Raw genomic sequence first — 11,838 nt, forward strand, 5'->3', positions numbered from 1 at the left:
AGCTTGCTTTAATCCATAAAGGGACTTGATCAATTTACAAACCTGATTTGGTTTAGTAGTAGGAACTCTTGGAGGGACAGTCATATACACATCCTCATGTAAATCACCATGTAAGAAAGCATTATTGACATCTAATTGGTGTAGGTGCCACTTGTTGATGGAAGCTTAAGCTATCACAAATCTGACAGTTGTCATTTTGGCTACAGGAGAAAATGTGTCAGTGTAATCTAACCCTTCAATCTGGTTGTAGCCTTTTGCTACTAACCTAGATTTGAACCTCTCCATGCTTCCATCAGCTCTATATTTAACTTTGTAAACCCAGCGGCATCCTATAGGTTTAGCATTGGGTGGAAGATCAACCAATTCCCAAGTACCAGTTTTAGCAAGAGCTTCTAGTTCAGTTTTCATAGCCTGATTCCAGCATTCAAACTTGCTTGCCTCAGAGTAGGACTTAGGTTCAGGATGAGAAGAGACTGACAAACTAAAATGATATTGAGAAGGTGATACATCTGAATAAGAAATAAAAGAATTAATAGGATAAGGAGTACCTGAGGAGGAATGATTTGGCGAGTCTTTGAAAGAGGCACATATATAGTCTTGAAGATAAGAAGGTTTGGATTTCATTCTGGATGATACACGACCAGGTAGAGAAATGGAGTTATCAAGGGGTGGAGTGGTGAAATCAGTAGGAGGAAGTAAGGTAGTATCATCAAAATAAACAGTGGGTTGAGGAATGGGTGTGAGATTGGTTGTAGCTGAAATGAGATCAGAATTGTTAGAAGAAATGTCTGTTGACTTGTCAGGCAAGGAACTGAAGTAATCCCATTGATGTGTGGCAGAAGGGTTGTTAGACTGATAGGGCAGGATGTGTTCATGATATGTGACATGTATAGAAACAAAAATTTCATGAGTATGCAAATCTAACAGGGTTGACCCTTTGAAACCAACAGTGTAGCCTAAAAAAACAGATTTTCTAGCTCTACCATCCAGTTTAGTTCTATGATTTTGTAAGGTGGTAGCATAACATAAGCATCCAAACACTTTAATTTGGTTCATGTCAGGTAACATATTATGAAGTAATTGAAATGGTGATTTGTGATTTAAAAGAGGGGCATTGGTTCTATTGATGAGAAAGGTAGCATAGGAAACAACATATGACCAAAAGGTTTTGGGAAGTTTGGCTTGGTAAAGAAGGGCTCTGCCTACATTAAGGAGGTGCTAAACCAATCACTAGCCAAACCAATCATCCTATTCGATTTGACATCCTGCAAAACACATTTATCAGCATAAAAATATAATTTGCAATTCAAGGTTGAGCAAAGCTTTGAGACAGATAAAAGATTAAGTGAAAATTCAGGAGTGCATGTAACATCAGTCAGAGACAAATGAGGAGAAAAAGTAATTGTGCCAGAGTATTGTGCTATGACTGTTGAACCATTAGGAAGATGTACATTGAGTGGCTTAATTTTATGATAAGAGTTAAACCAATGTAAAGAGGAACAAATATGACCATTGGCACCTGAATCAATGAGCCAAAAACTATACATGGTGGTAAAGGAACAAGAAAGGGCTGTGATACATGTAATACCTGAAGACTCATTTTGGGAAGGACCAAAGTGAGGAGAAGTGGAAATTTGGTTTGAACTGGAGGTAGGGGTGTGACTCACCATTATCAGCATTGGTGGCATTTGTTGAAACCTGATTCTTACCAAAAGATGGAGGAAAGCCATGTTTCCTATAGCGTACGTCAATGGTGTGAACTGTTTTATGGCAATAAGTACATTGCCTGCTATCTTTCTTTAGAAAATTGGAGGAATTAGAAGGCCTAGTGCGATCTTGATAGTTTCTTGAATCAGAAGCATTAGCAAGAGAGATAATCTCTTCAGTAGAAACATCATCAGCAGGTTTAGGGAGTAATACAACATTATTACTATATTCTTGAACCACCATAGAGTAAATTCTATTGATATTGGGAAGAGGATCCATTAACAGAATTTGAGTTTTAACAACTGAAAATTTCTCATTCAAACCTGTGAAAAATTGGAGGATTTGATCTTCAAGGCGAAAATCACGAGCAGATCTCATAGCAGCACATCTACATTGTTGAGGATAAGTGCAAGATGGAATAGGTCTATGAGAATTGAGTTATTCCCATAATCCATGCATAACAGTGAAATAATCAAGCACAGACTTGGAGCCTTGTTTGAGATTGTTGAGTTCCATGCGAAGATTAGAAACACGAACACGATCAACTTTAGCAAATCGTTCTTTGAGATCGTTCCAAGCATCTATAACATTTTCAAGAAACACAATAGTCTGGGAAATAGGAGCAGTAACAGAATTCAAGATCCATGAATTTATAAGGTAATTACATCGTTCCCATGCTGAACGATTAAGATCACTTAGATTGGGAACCAAAATTGAGCCATCGATGAAAGCAAGTTTATTCTTCGCACCAAGAGCTCGTTACATTGATCGAGACCAAGCTAAGTAGTTTGAACCGTTCAATGGTGGTGTGCTGTTGACAGAATGAGGACCTTCACTTGGATGAATGTAGTAGATTGAATCTACATTTGCATTTGTTATACGATGCGCATTAGGAACAACACGTGGTGGCATGATGAAGAAGAAAGGATCGAAAAACGAGGATTATGAAGAAGAAGAAGATGAGGGAAAAGCGACTGATACCATATTAGCAGTGTGCAAATCTCATGATTGAGAGTTTGAGAAAGAGATAAAAGGAATGAAAATAGAGGAGAATGAATATAGAATTTTCATTGAAGTGTAAGATACAAGGTAACTAACTATATATAGCTACTCAAGTGTAACTAACATTAACTAACTCTTAACTAACTTCTTCACTATTAGCTACATTAGTTATTACTCTGTATATATTTTGCTTCAAACTAGTGAAAAAAATTGTTGGGATTACGGTTCTCATCTACTAATGAGTTGTAGTGGAAGCATCTTCTAAAGTCGTGTACATGAAGCAATCAAACTTGTTGAACTTGTAGGGCATATGCATAATTATTAATGAAATTGGTATCAAAAAATGGCTTTTACTTTGCCTTTTATGATTGAATTTAATATGATGGTGATGGAAAAAATCAATATGGCTAAGAAATCGTGGAAACGACAGTTTTTTTTAATGTGAAGACGCATTAATAATTGAGTAAAAATAAGGCACGTAGTATTACTGAATTTGTGTATATTAATGGTTTTGGTAAGATTTTATGATAGAAATTTTGCTAGGTCAAAAAGTATTTGTTATAAAGATCATCACAAGCTGCGACTTTGTTTGCAATTGTTATACCAAACCAGTGAAGTAGAGTGGAAGTGTATCATCATATTAGGTAATAGGTTCAGATTTCAAGCTCGTGACAAGACCCATTAGGCATATCCATGTGTGTCTTTTTATCTTGTCCAATTTTTGTTTCTGTAAGGTGACATGTATGCTAAATTTCAAGATTACTCACCCTTTGAAAGGAATTTTAAAGTACAACTACTAACATGTAGAGTGTTGATATATTGATGTAATGTACAACGAACACCAAAGATAATATATGATATGGCAGTTGGGGAAAATAATGATCATAACCTGCAATTGTAAGGCAAAATTGGGCAAATAAAACCAGTTGTGTAATGGACTGGTCAATTTCTTTTAAAATCATGTCACAATCATATCAGTTAAATATTATAACTACCAAGAATAATATCAGCTCAGCCATGAACTTAGTTGACTATAATATAACGATGAAACAGACTTTTAAGTTGAGATACAATGGTAGGGATCCTAGAAAAGTCCAGTGATACAATGTTATCAAAATCTATAATAAAAGTTGTTGACAATAGATGAGGGCTAAAACTTAAGTTGAACAATTGGTACACTGAATTTAGTACTTATGAAATTGGATCAACGATACCCGTCACGGTTATTTGTGATACCAGAAACAAGGCCATAACGTTTAAATGCTAATATGGCCTAATGTCTCTATCAAAATGCTAAGCCATGATATATGTACATCAATCTGAACGAACAGAGGAGTCTGAAAGGACCTTGGATACGATACTTTGTAGCGAAGACAATGACTCAACAACAGATTTTGTAAACCAGCTGATCCCTACTTTAAGCCTATGCTCATCTGTTGGTAACCTCATCAAATAAGCTATCTTTCTAGCTGCAAAAATAGAAAAAGCTCAAGCTTATTTTTTTTCTTATTCTTATATTTTTAATAGGTTACCGGCGTAATGAAGAATGGCGGGTAAGACCAACATACCAGCATGGCCAACGGGACCTTCTAAAGTTAACCCCTCAATAAAACTCGGAGTAATAGCAATATCACTTCTTCCCAATGTCATCATCTCACCTAGGTTCTGAAACCTAACACCCAGATTGAGAATAAATGTAGAGTTAGGTGTACGTTATGGAACAATTAAACAAATTTATTAGCAAATAACAAATTTTTGTGTCTGACACTTTCATGAAGGCCGCCATAATAGGACTTCTGTAGCACCAGATTGGCCTTTTCCCTTTTATTAGCAAAATAAAGAACTTCTAGATGCAAAAATACCTAAGTGGTAAAAGCGAACGACCATTTATTGCAGCCCAGAGATTCCAACCAGTAAAGTCTGCTTGTTGAAATGCAACCTGAAAAGTATAGGTAAACAGACCGACAAACAAAGATGTTAGTACTGTCAAAAGATATACATTTCATAATACCATTAGATACAATGTCAATAAAATCACACCTGTGCAATGTCTGGAAGGATCCTTCCATTTAAATCCCTTAATGCTGAAGATTCACCAAGAGCAAATATCCGTGGGTGACCCTTAACACGAAGAGTTTCATCTGTTTTCCACTGTCCCCTGGCATTAAGTGGAATTACAGATGGTACATCTGAATATTCCAGATGAGGAAGAGGAGGTTTGGATCCAACAGTCCACAATACCAAATCTGCTTCAATGATTTTACGCTGCACTCCGCTTTCAGCAGGTTGCAATTCCAATATATACTTTTCAAAATCCGGCACTGTTTTAATGCTTTCATTCACCCCTGCCGGAGTATTTGTAGAGTCCAATTCACTGGCCCTCCGAATAGAGTTGACAAAGTAACCCAATAAAAGTTCAACCTTCCTGGATGAAAGAACCTAACATCCACATTATAATGTTACCTTTCAGATATCATAAAATTGCTTGCAATAATACCAGCAATGGAATTTTAAGGATATAAATTTAAGGGTAAGAAAATACTACTGCTACCATAATTTAAGAAAAGAGATAATTGCATGCTAGAGAAGCATACAAAACCAGGATTACAAGTGATGCATTCAAAAGTATTCAATATTTTAATTTCATCATGGAACACCGATGTAGCATTCAATTATGGCTAATGCTTGTTTGGTTTGGAATTAAGTTATTCACAGATTGATGTGAAATGTGTTTGCTAGAATGAGAATTACTTTAACTATGAATAAGAAAGTCTGTATTTCAAAATGCTCAGAATTGATTTCTTCCGAATAGTTGATATAACAACAACAACCAAGCCTCGTCCCACTAAGTGAGGCCAGCTACATGGATCAAGTCCCACTAAGTGAGGCCAGCTACATGGATCAACTTTTTCCATAATGTTTATAGGACCATGCTTTTACTCAAATCGTCAATCTCGAGATCTTTCTTAATAGCTTCTCTTATAGTTTTTCTAGATTTTCCTCTACCTCTAGTTATTTGACTCTCTCCATTTGATCTATTCTCCTAACCGCATAATCTATAAGTCTTCTCTCTACATTCCCAAACCACATAAGTCTATTTTCCACCATCTTTTCTACTTTAGGTGCTACCCCAACACTCTTTTTAATATTGTCATTTCTAATTTTATCTTGTCTAGTTTTAGCTCACGTCCAACGCAACATCATCAGCTACGCTTACTTTTTCTCGTGTTGATTCTTAACCGTCAAACATTCTGTCTTGTACAACATCGCAGGTCTTACGGCAATCCAATAAACTTTCCTTTCAGCTTGAGCGGTAAAATTGTGTCACATAAAACTTCTGAAACCCTACTCCATTTCAGTCGCTTAGCTTACTTTCTATAGTTTACACCCCCTTCTATTTCTCCTTCATTTTAAATTACACATACAAGATATTTAAAACCACGTGACTTGTGGGATGATATGGTCTCCAACTTTCACCTCGAGGTTAGAAACGCTTTTCCTTTTGTCGAACTTACATTCCATATACTATGTATTACTTCTGCTTAGGCGAAAGTCATGCGTTTCTAAAGTTACTCTCCAAGTCTCTAACCTCTCATTTAAATTCTCCTTCGACTCTCAAAGTAGGACTATATCATCTGCAAAAAGCATGCATCTCGGTGCTAGCTCTTGAATGTGTTTCGTGTGTACATTCAAAATTGAAGTAAAAAGGTAGGGGCTTAGGTTTGAACCTTGATGCAAACCTATTGTAATAGGGAAATCGTTTGTCTCTCCATCCTGTGTTTGCACACTAATCGACACCCTTTTACCTCTCAGCCTTGTGTTTGCACACTAGTCGATACCCCTTTATACATATCTTGGATAGCTCGAATATATGCAATCTTAATCCCTTTGTTCTCTAGGATTTTTCCCATAGTGCTAAACAATATGGCAAAAATGAAGACCATATTAAAAAAATTTAAAACTATAAAGACTAATAAAAATTTCAAATTACAAAGACCCATTTGAGTTTTTCTAAAAATTACAGGATCTTACAAAGTAATAATTCAAATAAATTATCAAGTCTTTCATAGAGGACTCGATGTGTTTTCTTAGACTCGGTTTGCGATTTAGATAAAGAGGGGAAGGGTGGTTTCAAGAAAATAAAAATTGGAGAAAATATAGAGAAATATTTAATATTTTTTAAAAGAATAATTTTGCATAGAATGATAATCTTTAATTTTCAAAATATATAATAATATAGATATTATATTTGAACAATTTATCTAAGTCCTCCAAACCCTTCCTCCAATATAATTTTGTAATTCCTCAAATTAGAGAGACTTTGTATTATGAATAAGAATAAACCCTCCAAAACCCTCTCCGTCTAAATGCCTCCAATCTTTTCTCTCAATCATTCAATTTTTCAAAGTCCTATCCTCTCTTCCCCTCCAAACTCCCAAACAATTTTTCAAAGTCCTCTTCTCCCTTCCCCTCCAAACTCCCAAACAAAGGCTTAGGGATCATTAAGCTTAAGCAAGCAGCATTGTCTTGACATAATTAGGTTACATTTCTTCAACCCAAACAATGAACAATCACATCATAAATTTGAGCACTTAGTTTTTAGTTTTAGAGTCACTAGAACATTTTAATTAGTATTTCATTTAACATCTTCAAACATGTAGCTCTAGCTCTCTATATATCTGACTCCACTGGATTACATTTTATTAAAATCAAACAGTATAAAAGAAAATTATAAAGAGAACAGTATATCTCACTGCCTTGCCAACTGCCATAGAGTAGTGCAAAGCAATATTGTGTGGATCATCACCTAATTGCTCATGGCTGATCAAAATAGATATTTGAGTTCCTGTAAGCATTAAAGTTAAACTATAAACAACTTACTTTCAATGCAGCTTCCCTATTGTAAGTGTAGAACTCACTGTAACAAAACAACTGAAGCTTTTGCTGATCGCCACATGATTCCTTTGATATGACAACAACTCTATATTCAACTGAGAAAGGAAACCATAGAAACACGTGTAGAATGATTTGGGAATGGGGTGAGAGGCCAAAGCAAGTGCATTACATAAAAAATACAAGATGCGTCAATAAACTAGGTTTGATGAAAAAGCAATAAGGTGTTAATTTAAATTCTTTGGTTCTGGTTCTAGAAATACCAGTTCAAAATACAGGGATAGATCAAAATACAGGGATAGATCAAAATATAAGGATATTTGGCATTTAAAAATCTTTCAACACATTATTTCCATTCTTAAGTTACACCATCCAAGCACACGGAAGAGTAACACTAATCATGACAAAATGAAAAAACAATGTTCAAACAGAGAAGTCTATTCCTAGGTGCCAAATATAAGATCATCGACCCATCTTTCGCTTGGCTTCTTCACGTAACTCAGCCGGATCTGTTTCAAGCGTCTTCTCTTCCTAGCCATTTTCCCAGGCAAAGTTTCCCTCTTCTTCTCACTCTTAACAGCCTTCTTTTTCTTCTTCACAAATCTCGGATCAACAACATACTCTTTTGGAGTCACATCCAATCCTCTACCCCGAGCTTCATTGAATAGAGCATTAGCCTTATCAACACGATCATGTGCACCCAATTTCTTTATCAACAAGTCATAAGTCTTAACCCCAGGTTCACACCCATCAGCCTTCATCATAGCAAAGATCTTCAAAGCATGATCAATCCTCTCAATGCCACACAAAATGGTTAGAAAATCAAAATAAGCTTTCTTATCAAGAAAAGCACCAAACCCAGAAGATTTCATTCCATCAATCATTCCATCACCTTCTTCCAATCTTGCAGCCTGATAAAGACTCTTAATCAAAACAAGAAAAGTCGTCTCATTGGGATTACATCTCCACCCTCGCATCAAAAAGAACAACCCCAAAGCAGCATCGGTCTTCCTAATCTTACACAAATTCATTATCAACACATTGAATGTCCCCACATTCCGTGGAACCCCGTAATGATCCATTTCCACAAGCACTTTCTCAGACTCAGAATTAAGCTTAAATGGATCCTTTTGGCGACAGATTTTGCAGACACAATTAAGCATGGCATTGTAAGCTCCTACACTAAGCTCAAATCCTCCATGATACATCTCTCTAGCAAGCCTCCGAGCTTCTTCAATCTTCCCGTCAATGCAATAACCCATGACCAGTAAATCACACATTGCTTCATCCGAGAAGAATTCCTTAGCCAAATCCTTGGTCATCTTCTCAGCGTAACTCGCATAACCCTTCAAGCAAAGCTTCTCCACAACCACCTTCAAAGAACTCTAATCCCTCTTCAAACCGTAATCCTTCTCCATTCTCTCAAAAAACTGAACTACCTGGCTCGGGCGACCAGCGCGAACAAGGCAATCAATTGCCGCTAGTAAGGTTTTTGCCCCCGCACCGCCGCTGGCAAGAACTTTGTTCGTGGCCTTGAAGTCTTTCCGACGACCGAAGTAGTCGACGAAGTAAGATAGAGTTTCATCGGTGTGCGTGAATTTGGGATTCGAAGCGAGCCATTGGTGGAACCCTAATACAGTTCTGGCAGCTTCAAGGGAGAGATTTAGAGTTTGGAGAACCAAAGTAGGCGTTGGAGTAATGTGAGAAAAACTGAGTTGGAGTCGTTGGGCGACTGACTTAGGATCCGATTCTAATTCTTTGAGGAGCTCCGATGAGATTGCGCGGGCGATTGGATCTGATTCTGAGTCTGATTGCGATGAGAAGAATTTGGTCTGGAAGAGTGAAATTGGAGAGTGTTGGAAATGTGATGAAAAATTGTAAGGGGTTTGGTGAGAGAAATGGGGAGATGAAGAAATGAATAATATGGAGCGAAAACTGACGGAACGGAGTAAAAGTCTTCGAAGTTGCATAGACGCCATTTTTAGGGTTTTAGGAGGAGGATAAACTTAGATGAACGATGAAGAAGCTGCAGAGTCTGCGAAGAATGATGAAGAAGCTTTTACAAAATAACTAATTTTGCTAACTTAATTTTTTATTAATTTTCAAAATATTCACGTTTCAATTTAAAAAATTGTAACGTGCAGAAGCAAAAAGCCAATTTATCTAGCTTGTGCTCTATGTTGTAAAGAAATTATTTGAATATGAGTATTTTAAAAATTAATGAAGAAATATGATTATTTAGAAAATTTTATTGAAAAATATGGTTATTTTGAACAAAAATTCCACCTTAACATCAAAGAGCATGTTTTTATGGGTTTAACTTTATAGTTGTTGTGTCCTTCTAAAACCTTTCTCTAAGATTCAATAATGACTATTCACTTAAATATAAATTATTTTAAATATTTGTAATTAGAATCAATTTTATATAAATAATGTAGTAAAAGTTACTTTTTTTTAAACAAAGTCGTAATAACTATTTTAAATTCATACATACAATTATGAGTATTATAGTTTAAATCTTAATAATGAAGTTAAACCTAATAACATTGACTTTTTGTCGGTTGAACTAGTGGAACGATCGAAGCAAAGACAATTACATATAATGAACTTACTATCTTTATTCTTAGATTTCTCCTTTATAGTAACATCTAAATATTTTTTTCTAAAAATTTGTAAGTGTGATGCTTTTTTTCCAGGTATCTAAAAGGTTAAGATTTACCATTCCTCTAACAGACTTAAATTTAATTATTGGAATCTGATAGAGCAGAAAATAGGGATGTCAACGGGGTAGAGAATGCTCGGAGGATGCGTCCCCGCTCTTCGTCCCACCCCTCAATTTATTCCTCATCCCAAATCTCCGTTACGGGGGAATATTTCTCCCCATCCCCATCCCCACAGATCCCCACGAAGATCCACAGAGGTTGAATCTTAAAAAAATTTCTATACTTTTTGATCAAAACTATGACACTAGTATTTCATTATTACCATATATTTGAAGAGTAATTACCATAAGCATAATGAACAAAGAGAGTGGTTGTTGTGATGATGAAGAGAACGAAAAAAATGATGAATAGAGGAGACAAAGATAATTGAGAAAAGAAAACGAGGGACAGTGTGTACATTTTATATATTTAGTGCACTTTCTAGAGTTAGGTACTTGCGTAGTGAAACAATACATTATACATTAACACATAAAAATAAAATGTTACATTAATGAGTCTTCATTTTCTAATACAATTAATATTTTTTTATGTAAACTTTTATAATTATATATTATATAATATAAAAAATATAAAAGTTAAATAATATGGTCGGAGTCGGAGAATCCACGGGGCGGAGGGTACTTTCTCAATCCCCGCCCCAAAGTGTCGTCGGGGGAACTTTTCCTTCCATTCCCGTTCCCGCGGAGAAAAAAATCTCCAACTTCGGTGCTCCAAATACTCTTAATTCTTTTTTTTTTGAAATATACGTATTCGGCCTTGCGACCGGCTCATCCAAGAGAACTAATCTCACTATCTACTAGCAGAAACTTAAGAAAAGTACACTTGACTTAAGTCTCCACCACTAGACTTTGTGAGTTTTTAATTCTCCTTGTAATATTTTTCCAATGATAATTTGCCATTAAAAAAAGGATACGCGGTGATATAGTAGCTTTGTGTTAAATATGCAAAAAGTCGCAATATCATCAAATGTTGGTGTTTATAGTTTAGATGTGACCTTGTGTTGAGCATGCAAAATGTCATAATATCATCCAATATTGGAACATGGTTTAGGTTATTCGTACAAAGGCAAATACAATAGATATAATTGGGATGATATCTACAAACTTAAATAGAGTTATATTAAATACTTTTAATATGGTAAAAAATTAATTTTTATATCCTGATAAGATAAAATCTTTTTAAATAAGACCTCGGATTATTCAAATACTTTCTAGCAAAAAGTGAAACTTGTCATTGCTAGAAAGTTTGGTATGATGAATTAATTGGTACATTTATTAATTACCCATTAGTCTTTTTTGTAGTGTAAATATTTTGAATATAAAGGGTAAAAGAGGAAGAGCATGCAACTGTTCTTTTTTATAGATAGATAGTGGACATTGGAGATGATTTCATAATCAATTCCACCATGTATATTTTAGCCTTATTATTAGAGGCTCTAAAGATATTTCAGGAAAGCACGTTGAGTTCTTTGAAACCTAATGTAACTAGTCAAGTTGATGGAGGTTACAAAGCA

General features: G+C 35.5%; 2 protein-coding genes and 1 pseudogene across 2 annotated transcripts; all 3 read right to left on the minus strand.

The window, feature by feature from the left end:
- Positions 1 to 3,791: 3,791 nt before the first annotated feature.
- On the minus strand, positions 3,792 to 4,495 carry LOC131598660 (alternative NAD(P)H-ubiquinone oxidoreductase C1, chloroplastic/mitochondrial-like). The gene is made up of 3 exons (XM_058871241.1): positions 4,476 to 4,495; positions 4,278 to 4,381; positions 3,792 to 4,178 (listed from the first exon to the last, which is right to left on the minus strand). Exons 1-3 carry the CDS (start codon positions 4,493 to 4,495, stop codon positions 4,024 to 4,026), a joined length of 279 nt encoding a protein of 92 aa, XP_058727224.1. The 3' UTR covers positions 3,792 to 4,023.
- A 60-nt stretch (positions 4,496 to 4,555) lies between these two features.
- On the minus strand, positions 4,556 to 5,263 carry LOC131598661 (alternative NAD(P)H-ubiquinone oxidoreductase C1, chloroplastic/mitochondrial-like). The gene is made up of 3 exons (XM_058871242.1): positions 5,252 to 5,263; positions 4,750 to 5,148; positions 4,556 to 4,648 (listed from the first exon to the last, which is right to left on the minus strand). Exons 1-3 carry the CDS (start codon positions 5,261 to 5,263, stop codon positions 4,556 to 4,558), a joined length of 504 nt encoding a protein of 167 aa, XP_058727225.1.
- A 2,630-nt stretch (positions 5,264 to 7,893) lies between these two features.
- LOC131594237 (small ribosomal subunit protein mL104 (rPPR9)-like) lies at positions 7,894 to 9,581 on the minus strand (annotated as a pseudogene).
- Positions 9,582 to 11,838: the final 2,257 nt, after the last annotated feature.

The sequence above is a fragment of the Vicia villosa genome, linkage group LG4, assembly GCF_029867415.1.
Source record: "Vicia villosa cultivar HV-30 ecotype Madison, WI linkage group LG4, Vvil1.0, whole genome shotgun sequence".
In the NCBI taxonomy this organism is placed as follows: domain Eukaryota; kingdom Viridiplantae; phylum Streptophyta; class Magnoliopsida; order Fabales; family Fabaceae; genus Vicia; species Vicia villosa.

Coding starts and splice junctions, on each gene's coding strand:
- LOC131598660 (XM_058871241.1), bottom strand. CDS start 4,495: ATGGCGGCCTTCATGAAAGT. Junction 4,382..4,475: donor ATGGCGGCCTTCATGAAAGT/GTCAGACACAAA, acceptor TCTGGGTGTTAG/GTTTCAGAACCTAGGTGAGA. Junction 4,179..4,277: donor AGGTCCCGTTGGCCATGCTG/GTATGTTGGTCT, acceptor CTATTTTTGCAG/CTAGAAAGATAGCTTATTTG.
- LOC131598661 (XM_058871242.1), bottom strand. Junction 4,649..4,749: donor TCCTTCCAGACATTGCACAG/GTGTGATTTTAT, acceptor TATACTTTTCAG/GTTGCATTTCAACAAGCAGA.